General features: G+C 38.6%; 1 protein-coding gene across 1 annotated transcript in view; it reads right to left on the bottom strand.

The window, feature by feature from the left end:
• LOC127456732 (pleckstrin homology domain-containing family G member 3) overlaps nucleotides 1–25,272 on the bottom strand; it is an 84,604-nt gene that overhangs the window by 24,131 nt on the left and 35,201 nt on the right. Inside the window, exons 3-4 of the mRNA XM_051725267.1 lie at nucleotides 14,861–15,306; nucleotides 3,707–3,807 (exon numbers count right to left, since the gene is read on the bottom strand). Coding sequence (XP_051581227.1) covers nucleotides 3,707–3,807; nucleotides 14,861–15,306 — 547 coding nt within the window. The remainder of the gene's footprint in view (nucleotides 1–3,706; nucleotides 3,808–14,860; nucleotides 15,307–25,272) is intronic.

Below are 25,272 nucleotides of genomic sequence, written 5' to 3'. Positions count from 1 at the left end.
TCTCAGTTGCCTCCGCATCTGAGACCTTAAACCCACGCATCTTATCATGTGGCTTGTTGAGCGCGTTACCGTGGAGACATAGCGTGTGTGGAGGCTTCACGCTATTCTCAGCGGCATCCACGCACAACTCGCCATGCGCCCCACCGAGAGTGAGAACCACATTATAGCGACCACGAGGAGGTTACCACATGTGACTCTACCCTCCCTAGCAACCGGGCCAATTTGGTTGCTTAGGAGACCTGGCTGGAGTCACTCAGCACGCCCTGGATTAGAACTCGCGACTCCAGGGGTGGTAGTCAGTGTCTTTACTCGCTGCACTACCCAGGCCCCCGTGTCAGGTTCTCTTAAAAAAAATATATAAAAATCACCCACCTATAAGCTGCCAAGCAACAAAACAATAAATAAAAAAAGTAAATCCGGTCTTCTAATATGATTGAACAAGCAGAGTTCCAAAAGTACCATGTTTCAAAACATGGTAACCAAACAATGGTTTGAAATGTAAGTTACTTGATATTCATTTTATTTTTTTATAGAACTTTTGTATTAAATGGCAATGTCACAATTATACTGTTGTACTGAATACCTGGGTTCTCATGTCACACTGAAACCTTGAAGTAATTGTGCGCAATTCAGTGATTCCATTTACTTTCAAAAATAAAATAAAAATCTCCAATAACAGTTAGATTTTGGGTAGGGGTTTGGGTGTAGAGTTAATAAAATATGCATTCCTCTTCACTGTATTAAATCATTTACATCTCAAAACAACTCAATTTACAACTCACTTTTGGCGCCCCTCTGTGGGCACTTCACCCAGAAACTGGAGCTCACATGTGCCCCTACATTCAAAAACACTTCCCGTTTTGGCCACTGGGAGCAGTGCTTTAGATTTCGGTAAGCACAGACAGAGTTTAGCTCTAGAAACGTCAACTTTCTGTTTTCAAATACACTGTAAGATCAGTCTGTATGTGGTCTACCCATATGCATAATTTGTTTCAATATTTCAAACTGTGCAACAGTGTAAACAACAAATAAAGTGGTAGCAATAGTTTTAATTGTAAAAATTCTTAATAAAATATCCATGTAACTGAAAGCTTTTAAACACATCCATGTCTTACATGGATTTTAAAGCAAACAACTCAGATGGTTAGAGAACACAAACTCCACAGCAAACAAAGGAAATGAAGACCACACTGTCTGTGTCATGCATTTGTGGCAAACCACTCTAAACAGAACCATGGCAATCATTCCCTCACTTACTGTATTCTTTTTAGGAGGGGAAAAGGATCTCTCTGGGGTAGACAGACCTTCGACAACAGATGAGGAAACAATTATGTTTAAAAATAATGGCTGGGTGAATGGTTAGATGGTGAGAAAGCTAAAGAAACCCTGTGTGTTCATTAAGTAGCTTTAGATTAGCCAACTGCAATAAATGTTTAAAAATGAGGCATGAGGAGCTACATACTGTAGAAGAAATCATCTTGGTTGACCTCGGCTAAATTCATAACAATATAGTTGAAACTGAGGCTGACACATGTCAAAGAACAAATCAAAACAAAGCAAAGCAAATGTATTGTTAATATAGATAAGCTATCAGACGGTTTAATGGCTTCTCTCTTCTCTTTTTCTCTTTCAGATCATGTTGAGGCAGGGAGCGTGCTCGAACAAAGGGACTCTGTGTAAACAAACGAGCCATTGTACATTGCAATATTGTGCAGTTTGTATAGAAGAACACGCATAATAAATGTGGTCAAAGCTATGAAAAAATAAGCATCAACCACAACAGGGCCCTGAAACGTACAGGCCATAATAAGAAAATATCTGTTTGGCTAGTAATGTGAAATGCGATTTCACGGCTTTTTGGAATACTTTTGGAATACATTTTCTCTTCTACTGACCGCTAAACTACATAACTGACATTAGTTCAAATTACACTCTCTTGCAATCTCTTCTTCAAATGCAATAAAATAAGTTAAACTCAAATCTATATTTCAAGTCCATTTATTTATTTATTTGTTGTGTATGTGTTGAGTCTAGGTCATGATCACTCTGTCTGAATTAAGCAATGTAATGCTTAAAGTCATGCAGATAGGGGTCAGGAGCTTTAGTTAATGTTCTCATCAACCATCAGAATGGGGAAAAAATGTGATCTTAGTGATTTGGACCGTGGCATGATTGTTGGTGCCAGATGGGCTGGTTTGAGTATTTCTGTAACTGCTGATCTCTTGGGATTTTCACACACAACAGTCTCTAGAGTTTACTCCGAATGGTGCCAAAAACGTAAAAAAATCCAGTGAGCGGCAGTTCTGTGGATGGAAACGTCTCGTTGATAAGAGAGGTCAACAGTAAATGGCCAGACTGGTTCGAACTGACAAAAATCTATCGTAACTCAGATTACCACTCTGTACAATTGTGGTGAGAAGAATATAATCTCAGAATGCTATTCTGAGATGCGGGTTGGCGCTCTTTTGGGGGCACGAGGGGGACATACACAACATTAGGCAGGTGTTTTTTTTTTTGTTTTTTTTTCCAATTTGGAATGCCCAATTCCCAATGTGCTTTTAAGTCCTCGTGGTCACGTAGTGATTCGCCTCAGTCCAGGTGGTGGAGGACGAATCCCAGTTGCCTCCGCGTCTGAGATCGTCAACCCGCGCATCTTATCACGTGGCTTGTTGAGCGCGTTGCCACGGAGACATAGTGCGTGTGGAGGCTTCACGCCATCCACCGCGGCAACAACGCTCAACTCACCATGCACCCCACCGAGAACTGACCACATTATAGCGATCACGAGGAGGTTACCCCATGTGACTCTACACTCTCTAGCATCCGGGTCAGTTTGGTTGCTTAGGAGACCAGGCAGGAGTCACTCAGCACGCCTTGGGATTTGAACTAGCGAACTCCAGGGGTGGTAGCCAGCGTCTTTACCACTGAGCTACCCAGGCCCCTAGGCAGGTGGTTTTAATGTTGCGGCTGATAGGTGTATAGCCAGTTATGACAGAGATCCTGATAAAAAGTGAAATAATCGGGATCGGACGATCAGGTGACAAGAAGATTGTTGATCGGTATCGGCCGTAAAAATCCTGATCAGAGCATCCCTAGGTGACACTTCTAAAACTTTGAAGTGCATACATGGATGAAATCTGTCCTAAGGTGGTTCTTTACAATACTGGCAAGGAGTTAAAGTAAACGAGGGAGCTGAAAATGTCCAAGGAAATATGTGTTATGTGTAGACTTTATTCATTATTAAATACCTGTCGGGAAAAGCTAGTTATCAGCCTTCACTTAATATTCCATTATCAACTTCTGGTTTATCAGCTTTCTGGTTTAAGTGCTGCTCTCGTGTGTTATTCCTGCTCAGTTGCTTTACAACACAACACTAACACAAGTCTCAACTATCCTTACAATAAATTATCATGGTAACCAAAGTTTCCTCCAAATAACATAGACACTACTACAATAACTGTGGTAAACTGTGGTAACTTGGTATATGAGATGCAGAAAGCTTCTTACACTTTTTGAAGGAGATTAAGATTTTTACTGTGGAAGCAATAAGTGTAGAAACTATAGTATTCTTGGGGAAACTACAGTTACTAAGGGAATGTTTTGCACAAGCAAGCTGAGGGACCATTGTCTGTATGTGCTTGTTTGCTGTTGGTGTTGGGTTGTTGGGGCAATAATTGAATAATAATGAATGATAATGATGCCTTACCTGTTGAACTCATAGATGTCCTCTATGTTTCCAAACAGAGCACACACCTGTTCTGGCCCGATGGGAAGGTCTCCAGTGTCTATTATGTGAGCGAGGTAGTCCTGTAAAGAGAAAAGCAGTCATGTATACTCACTGGTAGACTGAGAGTGCAGTAACACTTTATTAGCTCAGATTGGAAACATTCATCTAATTTGTGACCATCATCTCCAAGATGCTGACAATATATCGGCCAATATTTGCATTTTAAATACAGGCATTGTTTAAGCTGAAATTGAAAGCAGTTTTTCCAATTCAAGGTGTGTACTATTTCTTTCTATCTATCTTTCTATTTTCTAATGTACCTTATGTTTTGATGCCAGATTTCACTTACAATCCAATCAAACTCTAGATTGGTATATCAGACAGACAGACAGACAGAGAGACAGATAGACAGATAGATAGACAGATAGATAGATAGATAAATCCATACAATCCTTTGAATGGATTATAAGTTGTTTTGGTTAAAAGCATCTGTAAAATACATAAATGTAAATGTACTATATGTTGTACAGCCTTATAATATCAGCCATAACATTAAAGTTAATTCTGGTTAGATTGGCATTGGTCAAAATGATCTAATTATCTAATAACTTGCTTCAACACATTGAGCCGTGGTGCTCATGTGGGCAATTTGAGTTCGAGGTGGCCAAAATAAATTGAAAATAACAACAACAACAACAATAATAGTAATCGCATCCCTGGTTCAATCTCATCCATTAAAGGAATAGTTCACCCAAAAATGAAAATTCTCTCATGATTTACTCACCCTTAAGCCATCCTAGATATGTATGCATTTTCTTCTTCAGCAGAACCGAAGTGAAGATTTTTATAAGAACATTTCAGCTCTTTTTTTTCCATACAATGAAAGTAAACAGGTGCCATCAGTCTGCTGTCTGTTTAACAGTCCAAAAGGCATATTTAGGCAGCATAAAAGTAATCCACACGACTCCAGTCAATCAGTTAATGTCTTCTGAAGCAAATCGATAGGTTTGTGTAAGAAACAAATCGATCATTAAAATGTTTTTAACTTCAAATCGTTACTTCCGGCCAGCACTGGGATGCTGTTTGAAATTACCTATAACTCTCACGTGACATTCGTTCCTCTGTTGTAAACAAAGTGCGCGCTTCCGACTTCTCGCATGAACGCGCCATTGTGCTTACGTCACACGCCATCGTGCTTACGTCACGCGCCATCTACGTGATGCATCGACTACTAGTAGGAAGCGTTTTTTTAAAGTTACATTTTCATTATCTATTTATTTTTTACACAAACATATTGATTTGCTTCAGAAGACATTAACTGATCGACTGGAGTCCTGTGGATTACTTTTATGCTGCCTAAATATGCCTTTTGGACCGTCAAACAGACAGCAGACTGATGGCACCCATTTACTTGCATTGGATGGACAAACAGAGCTGAGATGTTCTTATAAAAATCTTCACTTCGGTTCCACTGAGGAAAGAAAGACATACACATCTGGGATGGCTTAAAAGTGAGTCAATCATGAGAATATACATTTTTGGGTGAACTAACCCAAAGAATGCCAGTCACAACTATGCATGTGATGGTATTCGGTAATATGGTATATCATGGTAATTAACATGCACAATGTTGTAGTTGTGAGAACTAAAAATAATGTCAATAATTCTAGATAACCTTTTAGCCAAAATTTTAATTTTAATTTTTATTTTTTTCACCCAATTTGGTATGCCCAATACCCAGTGTGCTTTTTAAGTCCTCGTGGTCGCGTAGTGATTCGCCTCAATCCAGGTGACGGAGGATGAATCCCAGTTGACTCGCATCTGACCCGCACACCTTATCACGTGGCTTGTTGAGCACGTTGCCACGGAGACATAGCGCGTGTGGAGGCTTCACGCCATCCACCGCGGCATCCGCGCTCAACTCACCACGCGCACCACCGAGAACGAACCACATTATAGCGACCACGAGGAGGTTACCCCACGTGACTCTACCCTCCCTAGCAACTGGGCCAATTTGGTTGCTTACAAGACCTGGCTGGAGTCACTCAGCACGCCCTGTGATTCGAACTAGCGAACTCCAGGGGTGGTAGCCAGCATATTTTGCCACTGAGCTACCCAGGCCTTTTAGCCAAATTGTTTAGATTTTTTTTTCTGATTGCAAAGTAGTTTTTTTCCATCAACAAATCAAAATTCACAACACTGTGTGTACGCGGCATATATGACACATCTGATGTAAACAAAACCAACTTGAACGAGAAGCATGGCTGAAGGAAAAACATAGCCAACCCTTTATTCACCTTCTAAACATTTTAAGTCGTAATTGTGGAAGTATTTTGGGTTCCACAAAAATGCAGAGGGATTGTTGGTTGAAGAACCAAAATGTTCCCAATGGGAACACCTCCAGCATGTTCGCTCATTTGCGGCACAATCATTGTGCGTAATTCAGCAAGATAAAGGGAAGTTGTGACAGTTCTGCTCATTTTCCAAAACTGAGAGATAACACTCTAGCTAAGTAAAAACTAAGACGACCAAAAATGTGCATTGTTTTTCCATTTGCAGATAATGTGTAGCTTGCTTTCAAGTGACCTAAGAGTAGTTCGCTAAAACTCTGCTAGCTACACAGTAATGTTTACATCTTTTTTTTTTTTTTATTGTATATTATTTATTTTTTCGTGCAATTATTTCAATGTTTAATAACTTTTTTTTTAATGTTCAGGGTTCTTTTAAAAGTCCTTTATTATCTGTTAATTTAAAAGGCCAGTTTGGTATTGAAAAAAGTAATTAAACTAGTTATTAAACTAGTTGTTAACAATAAAGTTTGTTTATCTTTCAACCCATTTTTGTAATGTAATTCAATAACGTGATAATACCGTATACACTGATAAAAGCTTCAGCAATTATCATGATGTGAAAATTATCACATCCCTATCCACAAGTATGTAGAAAATGTAGTGGCTGCAATATGGCTTTATTTTTTCTGTATGCATTCACCATTTAACCACTCAGATCAGAGCAGACAACTGATACCACCTGCATCTCTTCATGTTGTGTCACTTTTTTCTGTACTCCATAACAAAAAGCGTATTAAAGACTGTCTAATATTTAATTTACAAATGCTATATGGGAGATAAAAGTAATTACATCATTGTAACAGTTAAAGGACAGGCAAGGAGGCGGCGAGAACCGGTTGAACAGTCAACATACATTTTAATAAGAAACTCAGCATAAACAAACATAAACAGACACACATGCAACATGGCCGCGTGCGTCTCTCTCTCTCTTGAACTGGCATCTCCGGCTCCCCTTTATCTCACTCTCCCGCTGATCAGCTGATTCAGCACTGGCCATGCACCCTCACGGCCCGGCCATGCCCTCCTCCTCGTCACAATCATTATGACTGACCTCAGCCCACTATAAGCCATGAAAAAGCACTTGTTTATTTTAAGCCCTGATTAGCAGTCGGCCCCATTCAGTGGCGGGTATATAAGTAGAGCGTACATCCCACATTCTTTTTTTCTGTGGAACACAAAAGGAGATATTAGGCAGGATGTTTGTCTCAGTCACCATTCACTTTCATTGCATAATTGTTCCATACAATCTATGTGAATGGTGACAAAGGCTGACATACTGCCTAATACCTCCTTTTGTTTTCTACAGAAGAAAAAAGCAATATGCAGATGGAACAACATGATGTTAATTTTTGGGTCAACTGTCCCTTTAATGTTATTTTTAAACGGATGAGGTCTTGCAGATCTCTTTTAAATACGCGACTGGCAGGCACTGAAGCCCTGGATGCAGACAGACACACTTCACTTCACAGCAGTCTCAGCGTAATCCTGACTCACACCGGAGTGAGGTCATGTGTGACTGAGGTATGTGGCCAAATTGGGCATTAATCATTCATTTACATAAACAGCATCCCAATTCAAACTTAGTTCTGAAGGCAAATATACTGCCAAGTTTAAATGAGGGCTAATGTCTGATAGATCTTTAAGAGCCTTGTTCTTTACTTGGATAAAGAGTATTTGGGCACTGATTGGTGTCCAACTGTCAGACAGGATGTAGGTTTACACTGTTACCTAAACAGCTTGAACTTAATGAAAAACATATACCATTGCCAAAGTAATTATAGGTTCACAGGCAACCTGGCAACCTCTTTGCCCTAATATGGTGTTGCATTAAATGCAAATGCATATTAATAGTGTTTGCCAAGGCAAGCATCAATATTAGACTACTATTTGAACAAATATAACATTCTGGCATGTAACTTGTCCTGCACCGTTTGTGTCGAGGCATAAAAGATACCTTAAATGCGGCTTGATGAGGACAGGTGTGCAATTACTTTTCTAAGCGAATAGACTTATGATTTTTGCATAGCAGATGTCAAATGGGTGACTTTTTTTTTTTATAGGCTTCTATTACAGAGTGCATTTAAATGCACACCAATATTCAGATAACTACACTGAAAAAAATTTTTATTTTGTGATGGAAGTAAATATATCAGAAAATACGTTGAATAAGTTGGTTTAAGCATGAACTTGAAAATATTAAGTAAATTCTACATTTGTACTTGAATTTAAACATTTGAAATTAATGTTCTAGCTTACAAGTAAATATTATTCATGATTGTTTGTTAACTTTACAATAAATCATCATGTATCAATCTTAAAGTAGAAAACCTTGTCATATTTATTCAACAATTTAAGTACATTTTACAGGTAATTTTAAGTTAATTTTACCTAACTGTTCTAACAGTGTTCCTAGCATGCACCAGGCTTACATAATTAATGAGTATGCATGGTTTTACTGTATGTACATCAGATTTGTAAGTTACTATATTAACTGAAATGTTTAAAGTTAAATTTACTCACTCACTTTAATCAATATGTCATGAAGTTAACTTGCAAATAAAAAAATAAATAAATCTTATTAGTCATTTTTTTCAGTGTACCAACAATTTGCTGATTAAAAACAAATCAGACAACAGCAAAATAAAAAAATAATTTTTTTTTTACACAAGACTTGAAATCATCAGATTATTCTCTGCTTTTGACGTCAAACAAACAGTTATGCTCGCAACACTTGCATACTGTACACTGTATATTAGGGCTGGGTATTGATACAGATTTCCTGATTCGATCTGATTACAAGCCCTCAATTCGATTCGATCATATTTAGTTAGACAATTTTATTTTTTTATGCAACACTATTGGATAAACTGGTCACAACGCCGGTTTCCATGCAATGTGAAATCGTAGTCAATTTTCATGTTTTATTACTCATTTTTGCAAACATTAACTGTTCAGAACAAGCGGCCTCTACTGTTAGATAGCAGCAATAACAACCTAGCCTGAATGCAATCTTTACATGATGCAGACTGCAAGCTGACCATCCCTGCCCTATGGAATGCATTCACAGCATTACAGAACAAAGGGTTAAAGTAGGAGGTGTTTCTGTCAGGTCTTCTGTTTTTGTTTGTCTAATTACTGTAAACTTCATAGTCTACTGGTAGTCGCCACCTATTAAGTAAAGACGCACACTGCAAAATATTGACATTTGTCTAAAGATGTTACTTCCAAATGACACCTGCAAATATTAATGCACAAATAAACACACCTCTTGAAAAGCAACTTGTGACTATAAAAAAGGATTTAAAATAAAGGACTTGTTATTCATGTAGTTAATCTTAAGAGAGCTGCTAACAGTACTGCAGTACTCAAAGTGACGTGTAATTCTAAGAAAATGCAGTTTCGGTGAATGCTTCAAAGTTGAAACCACTGCAATCTGCCACCATGTGTCTTACTTCCTGTTTAAGAAACCAGCACCAGAGCTCTCAATAACAAACAGGAAATGACATCTGAAAAAAAAAAAAAAAGCAGAATGCTTTGCCCTAAAAGGATAAAACATACCCAAAAGGATCTCAACAATGAGCAAACCAAGAATCTGTACTGTCATATTTTACAGGTATCATCATGCGGGAACTGAAAGACATCACTGTTACACAGCTGAGATGAAATAAAAGATTTGAGGCATGAGAAACCTCACAAGTTTCACATGACTTGAGGCAAACAGCAGTTCAAATACAAGAAAGTCATACTGAACAGGCACTGTATGAAACACCCAAGCAATGAAACAATGATTTTGCAGGAAAGGCTTGAATTCCCAAAAACACAATTCTCATATTTTTTGGTGTACCACAGGGATATGTAATAGGCCCACTTTCATTTTCAAATTCACACTAATGTGTGGGATTTCAGCTAATGAGAAACCTGTAAATGTTAATTAAGCCCAACATGAATGTCGACAGAAAGAAAACTAGCTTGCATTAAAATCCACAGAGAAATTAATCTAAGAAACAGAAAGATTTGACTGATCTATGGTGTTATAATATGACAGCAGTTACAGTGAGAAATCGTTTGCTAAGCTTATTTATTCTCTATCATACCTGACGTTAAAAGGAAAAATAAAAACTTCCTTGAAATAATGAATTCGGCACACAAGATTTGTGCTACAAATCAAAGTGAGCAATATTTAATTTACCTCAGGGCTGTAACATGCATGCCGCAGCTTTGTTTGTGTGTGTTCTTTAAACACACCTTTAAAGCTGAAGCTTCTTGCGCCACTAGCATGAACAACCCGAACTGAAAAAATAATGACTGTTTTTTAACAGGGTTCCTGATCACTACCCTCTTCTTCCACTGGTTGGCCAAATCAATTGTCCCGCCCAAATGTACATTATAGAGCGCAACAATGCCCGCCCACTTTTTCAGCCGTCTGGGTTCCAGAAGTATTTTCCCATTCATTCCTTCCATAGACTTTTTATTAAATCCTTCATAAAAGAGTTGTAAGCCATGAACCAAATCAACCAGCTCTGAGGTGAATCACAACATCACAAACTTTGTTTTGAGGCAAAAAATTATTTGAAAATCGGACATAAAAACAAAGGTACAAGGTACTTACCATCTTTCATGAGGGCACGGACTACAATCCCATGAAGCATCAGGAATGATGTCATTGAATACAAAATGATGGGAATATATAAAACTATTGATTTTAGGTTGTTGATTATAAGAATAGAAACACAATGTTTCACATTTATTGCAAAATATTCTAATATGTACAAATATACAAGTAGTTTAGGGCGAAAGGAGACCGACTCAATTACGTCATTCACAGTGTGTCATGGGAGCGTACGGTCGCTCTGAGGCACGTTTCATGAGTTTCTATTGGTTGAGCCAAATGTTACTGTGTCAGACTGGTCAGAATGCTAAAACAAACATGTTTTAATAGTGCCACTGTCTTTAGACTTTTGGGGAAATCAACCTATAAATGGCTTATTATATGTATAATATTTGAGCTTATTATAGTATTATAGTCTCTGCGGGGATAAGAGAAAGTATTTTAACATCAAAAAATGGCACACTTCAGCTTTAACATATGTTAGTATTTTTTTTGCACCTCATGACTGTTTGTAATCTCAATCTGAGCTGTGACATTGCATTGCACTTGGAGGACTCAATCGGCACAATCCAATTGTCAAACCTGACGTTACATAACATGATAATTCCAGTGTAATACATGTCTGACTGCTAACGAATCATAATACGCAATTCCTACACTTAATGGTAATGGATTCTTTTGAAGACAATTATTCAAGTGTTTTAACATAACATATAGTAGCAGGAGAATTAAGTATGAGGTATGAGATTTGAAGAGACCATTCTGATGGGTTTAAACACACGCCCACTTTGATTCTAGTGTCCTAAACTGATCTCATAATGGAATAATCAGCTTAAGTGAATAACAACTCAATAGTGAGACATACTTCAGTCAGTCTTAGTATTACCAGAGACATTCTAAGAGGAAGGAGACACTTGTAGAAAAACGAAAGGGAGAAATTGCAAACACAATTTGGTGATTGTAGGAAAAGAAGTCCTGCCTTTCTGTTAAAACAGCCAATCGTCTTTTTGATAAGCATCAGCTATTTTTTTATACTCTATGCATACACATTAGACCAATGTGATTAGAGGTAAAGAAGCAAAATAAGACAACTTGAATAAGATCCATAGCCTACATATAATTTAGCTACCCGGGGAGGTTAACATGATGGCCACCAAGTCAACTGACTTGCCTTAAAGGGACTCTGGTCACACTGAACTAGGATAATGAAAGCTACAGTACACTCATCATGCAATCATATGGGCACATGCTCTAGGCCTGGCTTACATTTAATCTTTACTGCTTCCAGAATGTCACTTTGCCCACTTTGTCAGCTGCCTTGGTTCCAGAAATATTTTTCCCATTCAGTTTTTACCCACAGGGACTTCATAAAATCCACCTTAAAAGAGTTCTAAGCCAGGAAACAAACGAACCAGCTCCGAGGTGAATCACAACATTAAAACTTTGATTTGGAGCAAAAAGTAGGCTATTTAAAAATTGGACAAAAAGACAAAGGCACAAGACTGTGTATTTGTCGTCTTTCATAAGGGAATGAAGTGCAATCCCATGAAGCATTAATAATGACATAATCGAATGAAAAATGATGGAAAAATACAAAACTATTGATATTAAGTTGCTGGTTATAAGTATATAAAGAATAGATTTTAATTTTATTGCAATATATTCAGATATAAACAAATATAATTAGTTTGAAAATGTAGGTAGTCTGACTAAGTTACACCATTCACAGTGCATCATGGTAGTGGGCGGTCGCTGCAGAGGACTTTTACCGTGCTTTAATTGCAGCGATTCTCTGATTGGAGGATTGTTTCCCTTAAGGATCATGAGTAGTTTAGATATTCACCAGGAATTACACTATGAAACACAATTTTTTAAAAACTAAGCTAATATAGCCATGACTGTGGCTTCAGCAGAAGCATATATCATATATATAAAAAACTGGCAGAGGAAAAAATTAATGGAATTTTTACCTCTGGAGCCAGACTGTTGCGCTCAATAGAGTTTCTCTTAAGTCAAAAGTAAACTTCCAAACAATGTATCTTTGTTCAGTTTGGAGGTACTGTAGATCACAATGGCTGCTTCCTTGAGTTTAGGTGTATGTTGACCGTACACTTTACTGTAGGGATCGTATGACAACAATACAATATTAAAAAAATAATAATTTCAGCCGTTTGACAATTTTCCCACTTAAAGGGCTAAAAACTTTTTCTGGCATAGCACACAGAAAATGTCTATACATTCTGACAGATATCACTGACATAGGGATGTCTCTGTGACATCCAAAAGTAGGATTTCGATGTAGGGGGCAGTCTAATTCAGTGGATAAGACTAGCTAAGTCTAGCAAATAACTCGCTAACTTTGCTTACAGCACCTTTATGAGAAGTTTCCTCGCAGTGTTTTTGTCTAATACTAGGATTAACAGATCAAGAAAAGAGATTCTGTCTGGACTGAGAAGTCCCTGGCAAGTTCTTGATCTGGCAGCAGGTCTGTGAAATAACTTTCACCTGAAGTGTCCTTTAGAGCTACAACGAGGGTTTACGCTTTATTTACATTTACCATTTAGTTAGCTTGGAGATTAACATTTGTTATCAACACTCTTGTTAACATTTCACATGCAATCAGACTCAATGTCCTGAACTTTTCTTGACAAGCTCCAAAGCTCCAGTAATCGGTCTTCCTTTCCAAAGAGTCCTTTTGGCGGCACTCCATCATGGCTGATCTGTGACTGCTCATTATTTGATTTAACAAAGTGTTCGTCTACCACAACATGTCAGGGAATTCTACCTGGTACCCATTACTAGCTTCTACCGCAATAGGGACGCAAACATCTATCTTCAATTTCTAAGTTGGATTTTGTGTCACAAAGTGTAGACATTCCTCATGTCTAAAACATGTAGCTCATGAATGATCTATGAAGACCTAACACAGAGTAATTTAAAGTAATTTTTAAACTTGGCTCGATTGCTTGGTCTGAATGTGAGTTTGATTCTATACCTCCCAACACCCGCTGATCTCTTTTCACTTTATATTTTTTGGCCCGATCCAGGGTACGTTTGCATCATCAATGCGAGTACCACAGTTAAGTAGAGACATCTGTTTACTACTGTAGGCCTTCTAGAGGTCTGCACGGGCATTAAAATAAAGCCTGAACCTGGCCCATCCCCAAGACCATGTGACTCGACCCGACCGGTACTGTCAAATTTTAAGCCCAAACCCAACATTTTAAGCCCAAGCCCAAACCTCACTCTTTATAATTTCTTCTCCAAGCAAGTAAATTTGTTGCAATAGGCTGTATTTTATTTAAGCATCGTAGGTAACATTTGTAATTGTATAGTAACAGTTAACAGTGTGAGCAGCCCCTAACTCGTTCGTTCACGCATGTCTGTGAGTGAGTATTTTTTCATTAATTCCGAACCTGACCTGAATCCGAAGTTATACATGAAAAACTAAAAACTGGGTCGGGGAGCAGACCTGTAAAGGTCTGGGTATACTTAGTTTTACTAAGATCTGGATTGGATCGCACCCTGTTGTCCGCGTTGCCTTTCATACTCTTTTAACAGCGAGGGAATACGAATGCGTTCAACGCATGTGAATTATGACTGTTTTGTGACACTCTTTTAGTACAGTCAACGACAGGCGCATGCACCAACAGTGCGTGTAGACAATGACTGTCCACATGTCGAGAAAATCTGGGCCGCAACCGAAGTATACTTTGGCCTTAAGGCCTATATACGTATACAGTAGGTACCTAATGAACAACTCAGGAGGAGAAGACACCAGTTTCAAGATATAATAATATTTGTTGCCATATCACCCAGCCCTACTAGATGCATGTTAAGATGCTAATTATACTTCACACCACAAGTTAGGGCCTATTGCCAACTGCGAACCATCCTGGAGTTCATATGAACCACATCCCAGACCATGCAGACTTAGGTGTAGTTCAATGATGCACACCCAAGTTCGTAAAACAACCTTCACACTAACCAAACGAACCAAACTTTGCAGTCAAAAGGAAAAGGTCTAACAAAAAACAGTATATAAAAACAATAAACTGCTGCAAACTAACATGGTTTCACATGTGTTATTGGTTTCACATCAAGAAGCTTGAGCGCAAGCAATTGTTTAACAAATTAAAGTTGAAAACTGGAAAGATTAAGGCTGATGCTGACCTCTACGATACTCCGCAGATCTCTCACATACATACGCTCCGTCTCAAGGATCTCCATGACCACCCGGTCAAGGTAGGTGAGCTCAGGGTTGGGTGCCATAGTTTTCGCAGCAAACGGAGAAAAAGTGTGTTGAGAGAAGCTGTTGATGTTGTCGTTTACAGCGTTGCTGCTATTTTGCCGGAGGAAGAGACTGGATGCCTGGTCCAGGTTAGTGTCCTGAGTCTTACTGGGGTCCCCAGCAGGGGTCAACTCCAGATCCACGCTATCCTCAGTGGGCACAGTGGATGGGATGCCTGAAAGGGGGACGTCGTCCCGAGAAGAACCTGATCCAGATGAAATGGTGGACACCAAACTTACGGGCCGCTGGATGTCAGAACAATCGGACAGCGTAGCAGTAGAGGCCCGGTCATTACTGCCAACAGAGGCAGTGGACAACCGAGGCGATTCTAAAGAAGAAACAGAAAAAGAGACAGATGAGAGAGAGTGATTTATCTGGTCATCACAAATAATCTCATTGCATTTCTCAAACTGAAACGACGTTTTGCTCATCACACAAGCAGTATTGCAGAGTTAATATCTTAAAGAACACTACTAAGTAAATTTTTCAGTAGCGGGGCAGTAGTTCAGGCGTTTTTAAAACAGTACTGTGCAATTTTTTTCAACAAGAAGAGGTGTAGCACGATAAAACACTTATCTTATATTTCGACTCACTTTTATAAATTATGATTTTATATATTTAAAAATATGTTGTCCCCCCTTAAATTGCTTTGATATTGTCCAACCCTCTCAAATATCTTCAATGTAATAAAGTTAGCTCCTTTTTATTAGTAGCTAATAGAGTAGCTTATTGTTTTTTCAAAAGGGTAGCTTGACTGTAGTTTTTATGGGTTGCTCATAGTTTGACAAGCTACAGTTTCGAAGTACCTTTCCAACACTGCGCACCAGTAGCCAAAAGAGAACACAATGTCATCTGTAAATGGTCACATACTCAGTGCTGCCCTCCTTTGCCATTACATCAACTTTTCCCCTTAGAATAATATCCTAGAAGCCATAAATTGTAATTGGACACACGGCGAGGATGTGTTCCTCTCAGCAAAAGAATAATGCGTTTATACATGACACATCAAGTTATTCCAACAAAACAATGCTACTGTACTCTTAACCTCTCAAACTTTAATTACTGTCATCTGGACACCCATATTACGAAATCTCAAATGACTCTGTAAGGAATTTGTGTGTCATTTTACTATTATGCAATAATCATTACATAAATGACACGTACAACATGGCTCATCAAAAGCCATGAGGATGATACACATTTTACTGAAACCTTAAATAAATAAATGGCACATAGGAATAGAAAAAAGGATTTTCAAAGAGAAACATACAGTAAGTGAAGTGCAAACACACAAGTATAAACTATAAATGCCATCTTATGTCAGAGACGGTGACGTAATTTAAATGGTCAGATACAGAGTATACAAAAGCATTGCTTCAAAACATTAATGTTTCCAGATGCACGTGGTAAATGTGACAGTAATCTAGACACATGTCTATTATAGCCTGTCTCGGAACTGTATGGCATCATTCTCCCATTAGGTTAAATCATGGTTACATCAGGCATTCACAATGGAATGGACAATCATCATAACTGGTAATTCTGTTTGTTGCGATTGGAAACAAGCATGTCTGTTGAAGATCTTTGGCATGCAAGTCTAAGTATTAAGATCATGAAGAGTACGATGCATCCCACCTGATTGAGTTATAATGCAAAGCACATTAAAATACCCTCTGACCACCAAGGGAATGGCCTGAACAGAATAGAACATAACAACAAAGACAACACTGAAAAAAGAAACTGATCATTTTGCATTACAGCAGTCTGTGGACATCTACCATATGTTGGCAATAAAAATGAAAAGATCTGTGGTAGGCTAATACTAAAGTTTTTAATATGTACCCCATTTGTGCTAATGAAATGTGATATGAAGGATTTATCATTAAACTCTAACAGTCACACATCTTCTCTTCAAAAGGTCTTTCTTAAGGTGCTAAATAAGATTTAGTATAAACTGTAAGTAGCCAGACAAAGACATACAAGCATTAAACCCATACTTGCGGAAAGCCGGTGTCTCCTGTTTACCCTTCAGTCTATAAAAGTAAACTCAAGGTCAGCAGTGTGACAGAGGGAGGAAACTCATTTGTCTGCTTCATTTCCATTTGAGCATTTTGAAAGTAAACACTTTCAACGGCACTGCCGTCTCCTGCCAGCCCAGCATGTTTACGCCTTGCGCTGGACTTTCACCTCTGTATCTCAAACCCGTTAGTAGGTGGTCAATGACACTGTGCGTTTAAAAATGAATACACCAATGGAAATGGACCAGCAATTACAAAATAAATGTACAAAGTCGTTAAAACAAAGACTGTGGCTTAATTTTTAAACCACAGTTTTTGAGCCATACTTCTTTTGCAAATGAATGTTCTATAGCTTGAGACTAATTAATATTTTCTGGAATGTATTATCTGGATGTTCGGATGCATCTGTGAATAATATTCTTGATAGGCTGAATTAATATAATATACTATAATAAACATATTTGTTTCAATACAGTAGTATCAATAGTTAGTTGTTAATTCTATGATCCTGCTTGACTTAAAGATAGGTCCTCTCTGACTATACATGATAGATTTCTTGTATATTTACACCTTTCATTCAGTAAATGTTTCTGTTGCATGAAATGCCAAAACTATCACACAAATTAAACAGCCTACCTAACATTTGTTTGTATCAAGGTATCGTTTCAGTATTCGCAAACAAGGTACCAGGTGTTGGTATCGCACTGAAGCAAAAATGTTGGTATTAAGCCAACCCTAACCTATGTAGACTGAATGTAGCTGCCTATGTAAAGAGTAGACAGCAAGGCAGAACAGAGCTAATCTCTGCCAGGAGTGTTCAACGGAGCTTGGGTCTACTATTTGCAATATTTAAATCATTTGGAGTCTGACCATAAAACATTATTGCAATATGAATTAAAGTGGTCCCACTGGACAGCTGAAAGTACTTTTACATTTTAGCAACCACATCTGGTTGAGGTTCCCAGAGAGGCCCCCATATAAACCAGTTGCTCACCAGTCGCCACCACATTAGTTTGGTTTTCAGAATGACTGGCCTCAGGTTACAATAGCACTATTATGAGTTCCAGACCACTACCATCACAAGCTGTTGGTGGACTAATGCCCTTAGACCTCAAGTCTTAGTTTGACGACAGAAGATTTGAGATGAAAGAATGATTGACAACATCATTGTGACTGAGGAAATCCCAGTTTCCTCAAATACTTTAGAACTGACCAAAACAAAATCAAACCACCAACCAAAACCCCTAAAGTCCTAGAGACTTTTAAAGAACCTTGAAGACTCTGAATTTGAAAGCAGTTTACTTAGAAACTACAATCTTGAAACCAATATGTTGAATACCTCCTTCTAAATGACTTGGGTTCAGTGAAGAAACCCCTTGTCAAGGGAGAGAAAAGCTCCTGGACTCACCAAACCATCGTGATAACCTCCAATTAAAGCCAGTGAAACGGCATCTCTCCTCCCAAATACTCCTAAGTGTAGCAACTTCCAGATTTGATTGAAGAACCATTCCCCAAGAGTTCTCCTTGTTATGGCCCAGAAAACTCATAGTTGTCATGCCTCCAGCTCACCAAGAGCTCTAGGCCATCAAGTTTCTCTCTTCTGTTGTCATACTCCTTTTTAGTTTCATCCAAGTCTTCCCCTAAAGGCTTCTGGGTGCTGACCAATACAACACAGGTACCGGCTCCTCCCATAACTGAAAGTCGACTGAGCTGAACGCACTGATTTCTGATACACACACTCTCACATGAACAAACAGAGAACACCTCTTTTCTTGAAGGAGGTAGAGCCTAATGGCTGTGCTTGGGTGTACTCATAAAACACTTGAGAAACCAGGTAGAGGTTTGTAGCTCAGAAAAGACCAAAGGAATGCAAAGGGAACCATGCATAATCTGTCCTGGTCTCTCCCTTCATAGTATGTTTGGCAAGGACAAGGATAGGCAGCTTGACTCAAAGAATACTAGATGACATGATTTTTTTTAGTGACCTTAGCTCTTATCTGAAGCTCTTATCTGAAGATCTTATCAGCCTGGGGTTTAAAATTTTGGAACTCATGAAAAACTTCACTCACATACTTGTGTTAAATGCATTCCAGTTTAATTTAGGCTACTAAATTTCTAGGCTATTTTAGATCAAACCAACACTGATACAATAAACCTGTAATTGAAGAAATAGGCAACCTACTCCTTCGTGATCACCCTGTTCCAAGTTTAAATGGTTTGGCTTGCTCTTCTAAACAAAACATTTTATTGACAAATTGCAATCCAATGAGTTCTAGGGGGAGCCAAAACATATATTATTTTGTTTGGGAAATGTTTAAAGAAAGAAGGTAATGCCGAAGATGCAGGCTGGCGAGTGGTGCATGTGATTTGGAAGACAACCCGAGTCAGGATCCGGCACTTTATTTCTAAGGCTGTTGATTTTACACATTCATTTTGTGCCACACCACACACCACACCACACCACAGTAATAAACGGAACAATTCATGCTTGAAGCCCCACCTCCATGTTTTTGCAAGTCTAAGTCAGCACAGGGCAGTAAGCACAACTCCAGCTTTAAGGAGCAGTCACACATACCTTCTCACGGCAAAATTTCACAGCCGAAATATAGTCTTCTCAGTGGGAATCCGCACGATCGTGAATTTTGCATGATGGACTTCCGGTGGTGAAGAATTTCCTCTTGAAGTGTTGACCAATAGGAAGTCGCTTGGTTTGGCAGTGACCTCTGTGTGGGGAGTGCTTCATACACAGCTACACTGAATATTCACAATGGACACTGATATCATTTTAGCAGTGAGTTTTTTTGTTTTTTTTACTTAAGTATCAATGAATATAAAGTGCTGCATTAAAAAAGGCTGCTTGACAATTATTGTTTTGCTGGTTTCACACATGCTCAAAGTCCACCCATGGCATCTTTGCCCACGGATTTGAGAAGGGTATGTGTGACCATGCGTTTACAGGCAACAAACTGCTGGACGGAACAAAGTGCAGGGGTCTCAAGACACATTTTTTGAAAGTTTCAAACTACATTTAACTCGACACAGCGTCCAAAAAAATTTGGTGTTTATGCCTGAAGACAACAAGTGAACCACGACACAACCAGTGACACACACCAAAAGCATCCATTGCATGTGTACAGATGGAACACAAGAACGCATCCTGTCAGTACATCTCTTAATTCTACCTTGGACAGATTTATTAACTTAATTGCAAAATTGATTGCTGTGAACCGTAGGCCAGTGATAGGCTTATATTCAATGATATGGCAATAAACCAAACAATATGTTGACTTCTAAAGCCACTTTTTGTATAAGTTTGTATCAATGCTTTACTCGTCTGCCACAATTATGTAATGTCTTTGAATTTTCTAAATTATTATATTTATTATAAATTATATTTATAATTATTTTGATTAATATTTATTGAATTATCTTTAATTGGGGGCCTTTTTCAGCCTATATTGATATATGTTGTTAGTTTGATTAATTAATCGACATATAATGTAATTAATTTAATTACAATTTTAAATCGATTCATAGCCCTAGTTATTTCCCAGTCACACCCCCTCTTCGTTTTTTTAAATGCTCCTTAAGCAAAATATTTATTAACATAATAATAATTAATTATTAACTTATTAAATAATAAGTCAATAAATATAAAAATAAGCAAATAAATAACAATAACCCACAATTCCTAATATTCCTAAAAACAAAAATCTATTTGATACTGATGGCATAATCTTAGTAGTCACTATTCAGTTTGTCACTGTGGGTTTGTCTTATATGTGCATTTTCTCATGGGTTACTTTTGTAGGAGGAAACGAACTATAAATGAGGTAAATAAAGTAACCTTTTTTCAATTTCACATAGCCTGATCTTAACTGCCAAAATGCATCATTATGCTCTGGAGTTCCTCATGCTGGACACATATCATTCACCTGTTGTGAGTTAAAAGTGCATGCTTTTTCCACATGCTAACCTTTCCCTAGAGCCAATGGGGGTAACAGATAAACGTCATAAGTAACCTATTACTGGCTTTGAACTGGCTAGCTGCCCCTAGGGGCATAAATGGCATTAGGACAATGTGTGGGTGGGGTTAGAAGGTCACTGCCATCCCACAGAAACTCAGAATTTGCCCAGTTCTGTTCATTCATGCTAGTTTTTACCATGCAAAATATACATGTTACAGTAGCCAAACAGCTTTAAATGTCTCAGGATCAAAAGTTTGATACTGTATGAATTTAAAAAAAAAAAGCTTGTGGGTGCGATGATGATGTTGGAATAAACTGAATAACTCTCAATGATCCTGACAATCAAAGACCAGTATCCTTTGGAAACTACACTTACAAATAACAGTGGTGGTCCCACGGTACAGTGATTGCATCTGATGGTAATACAGTGGTGCTTAGGACTGCCATGTATTGATGTAATCATGTAAAGTGCAGAGTGTAGATTGATGTGAAAAAAAATATTTAAAGCATTTTAGCATAAGGCTGCAACATAAAATGTGAAACAAATGAAGGGGCCTGAATACTTTCTGAATGCACTATATGTGACATTGGAAGTTTAAACTGCATAAATGCTCTTTTTGGACAGGGGAGGACGTTTTGAGTTTTGGGTGTTACAGTGTGTTTAAATAGTATATCAAGCTCTTATATTTTAAAAGATCAAGGCAAATTTGATTCCTCATACTATGACCTTTTGAATGTTATTAAATATAAATCCTTTAATTTGGGTTGTGTAATCCAGTATTCTGTTGTATAAGTGTCATAAAGACATTTGGGGACAAAACATTCATACAGCAATGGATTTGAGATTATGGCTCTGATGACGGGGGTGATACTGAGGATTAGGCTATCATGCCAGGTCCACTGTGAGCTGCCTTGCTCATTTATATCCAGCTGTCGCTATGCAATCTGGGATAAGTCAGTTTTGATGACAACATGTATGCCCACTGTATGCAAACAACTCTGACAACACACAATTACACAGATTCTCACTATTTTGACTATAAGCATCCTCATAACTCAAGGATGGTAATAAAGTAGTTTGTTTTTATAGGTGGATGTTTAAATTACACTCACAGATGGGGGCCTGGGTAGCTCAACGAGTAAATATGCTGACTACCACCCCTGGAGTCACGAGTTCGAATGACTGAATGACTCCAGCCAGGTCTCCTAAGCAACCAAATTGGCACGGTTGCTAGGGAGGGTAGAGTCACATGTAGGAATGCACTGATACCACTTTCAGTATCGGCTGATTCTGATCCTGATCCGATACCAGTGTTGTTTTTTTTGCATAATCAGTTTAGAATATCTTTACATTATTGAGTGGAACTATTTGGGAGTACTCTTTAATATGTAAAGAAACACAAACCTCTAACTACACATTATTTCAATATAAATGTATAGCTTATTAGGAAACACTATTATTAACTAGTATACTGGATAATGTAGCAGCAAAATTAACAGTGATTCCAGTCTTCAAGTCTTCAGTAGAAAAGAAACCAGTGTTTTATTTTTGCCTTTTTTTTTTTATCTTTTTTTTTTTTTATGTTTCAACTTGCATCTGGACCTTCTAACCCCACCCACACATTGTCCTAATGCCATTTATGCCCCTAGGGGCAGCTAGCCAGTTCAAAGCCAGTAATGAAGGATTCAGATCTCTCTTTTGTTCACTTTAGTTGAAAGATATCAGCTCACTTTTCATTCACATTTATTTTTTGGAACCCATTCAACATAAATATTATTATAATTTGTAAACAAATGATAATAATAATAATATATTATAATATTAATATATAGTAATACATCTCAATTGTACACCTTTAACTTTAGAACCATCTGGCTTTTATTTTGACATTCTGAACTCTCCAGGAAGTCCTGTATGTGTCTGATTGTAGGCAAGTTCACAGTAGTTTAATTCACTTATTCAGATTCTGGTAAAATGATTCTAAATGCATATTATAAGTGAACTGACCTATTGAGCATCTACATCTGAGATGTTGTTTGTGAGTAGCGCTCAAATATTGCGCACCGCTGTGAAGGCTAAAAATAGCTGCGATTGTGTGTGTAAACAGAGCAGCACCATTTACTGACGCGCTGGAGCTGCGTGTGCATTTTATATATTTACTTATAAAACAGCCTTTTGTGATTCACAGAGCTATCGCACGTCTTCAAGTGGCTTTGAATAAAATGCACGAGTCATATGAACTGCTTTAATGGTGTTTTTATGGTTCTTTTATGTCATTTTTTGAGCTTGATAGTAACAAACATGACTAACACACAGTATCGGATTTGGATCGGGCTCATCAGACCGATACCCGATCCGTTTAAAAACGTCAGTATCGGAGCTGATACTGCACCGATCCAGGTATCGGATCTAACTAGTCACATGGGGTAACCTCCTCGTGGTCGCTATAATGTGGTTCTTGCTCTCGGTGGGGCACGTGGTGAGTTGTGCGTGGATGCCGCGGAGAATAGCATGGGCCTCCACACGTGCTATGTCTCCACGGTAACGCACTTAACAAGCCACGTGATAAGAAGTGCGGATTGACGGTCTCAGACGTGGAGGCAACTGAGATTCGTTCTCCGCCACCTGGATTGAGGGGCGTCACTATGCCACCACAAGGACTTAAAGCGCATTGGGAATTGGGCATTCCAAATTGGAGAGAAAAAAAAATGACACTCACAGAGAACTTTATTAGGAACACTATGGTTCTAATAAGGTGCCCAACGTGGTCTTCTGCTGTTGTAGCATATCTGCTTAAAAGTTCGACGTGTTGTGCATTCTGAAATGCTATTCTGTTCACTGCAATTGTATAGAGGGATTATCTGAATTACCATAGACTTCCGTTAGTTCGAAGCAGTCTGGCCATTCTCTGTTTACTTTTCCCATCAACAAGGCGTTTCCGTCCCCAGAACTTCCACTCTCTGGATGTTTATGTTTTTGGCATCATTTTAAGTAAACTCTAGTGACTGTTGTGTGTGAAAATCCCAGGAGATCAGCAGTTACAGAAATACTCAAACCAGCCCGTCCGGCAGCAACAATCATGCCATGGTCGAAATCACTGAGATACAGATTTCCCCATTCTGATGGTTGATATGAACATTAACTGAAGCTCCTGACCTGTATCTGTATGATTTTATGCACTGTACTGCTGCCATACGATTGGCTGATTAGATAACCACATGGATGACTGTTGGTGCCAGATGGGCTGGTTTGAGTAGTTCTATAACTGCTGATCTCCTGGGATTTTCACACACAACAGTCTCTAGAATTTACTCAGAATGGTGCCAAAAACAAAAAAACATCCAGTGAGCTGCAGTTCTGCGGATGGAAACACCTTGTTGATGAGGGAAGTCAACAGTGAATAGCCAGACTGGTTCGAACTGACAAAGTCTACTGTAACTCAGATAACCGCTCTAAATTGTGGTGAGAAGAATGCTATTCTAGATGCGGGTTGGCGCTGTTTTGGCAGCTACACAATATTAGGCAGGTGGTTTTAATGCTGTGGCTGATCGGTGTATATACCTGAAACAGAGCTTCAGAGTTATGTTGTAATAAATAGTATTTTAAATAAAAATAGCACATAATAATAATATGTTTGAAATACAATAATATAATATTGTTTTGCAAGTTCTTAGGCCCCTCCTGAAAAAAACTAAATAAACGAGGAAAGATAGCCTGGGTAGCTCAGTGGTAAAAAACGCTGGCTACCACCCCTGGAGTTCGCTAGTACGCTAGTTCGAATCCCAGGGCGTGCTGAGTGATTCTAGCCAGGTCTCCTAAGCAACCAAATTGGCCTGGTTGCTAGGGAGGGTAGAGTCACATGGGGTAACCTCCTCGTGGTCGCTATAATGTGGTTTGTTCTTGGTGGGGCGCATGGTGAATTGAGCGTGGTTGCCGCGGTGGATGGCGTGAAGCCTCCACACGCGCTATGTCTCCGTGGCAACGCGCTCAACAAGCCACGTGATAAGATGCTCGGGTTGACTGTCTCAGATGCGGAGGCAACTGGGATTCGTCCTCCGCCACCTGGACTGAGGCGAATCACTACGCCACCACGAGGACTTAGAGCGCATTGGGAATTGGGCATTTCAAATTGGGAGGAAAAGGGGAAAAATACCCCCCCCCCCAAAAAAAAAAAAAAAAAAAAAAAAAGAACATACAGTACTGTGCAAAAGTCTTATAAGGCACATAAGATTCTTCAAAAAAACATTTGTCTTAAGATTATTATTTATATTTTCGGCTTTAGTGTGTCAATAGGAAATATACATTTT

The sequence above is a fragment of the Myxocyprinus asiaticus genome, chromosome 19 (genome assembly GCF_019703515.2).
Source record: "Myxocyprinus asiaticus isolate MX2 ecotype Aquarium Trade chromosome 19, UBuf_Myxa_2, whole genome shotgun sequence".
Taxonomy (NCBI): Eukaryota; Metazoa; Chordata; class Actinopteri; order Cypriniformes; family Catostomidae; genus Myxocyprinus; species Myxocyprinus asiaticus.
This window is presented reverse-complemented; position numbering and strand designations above follow the sequence as displayed.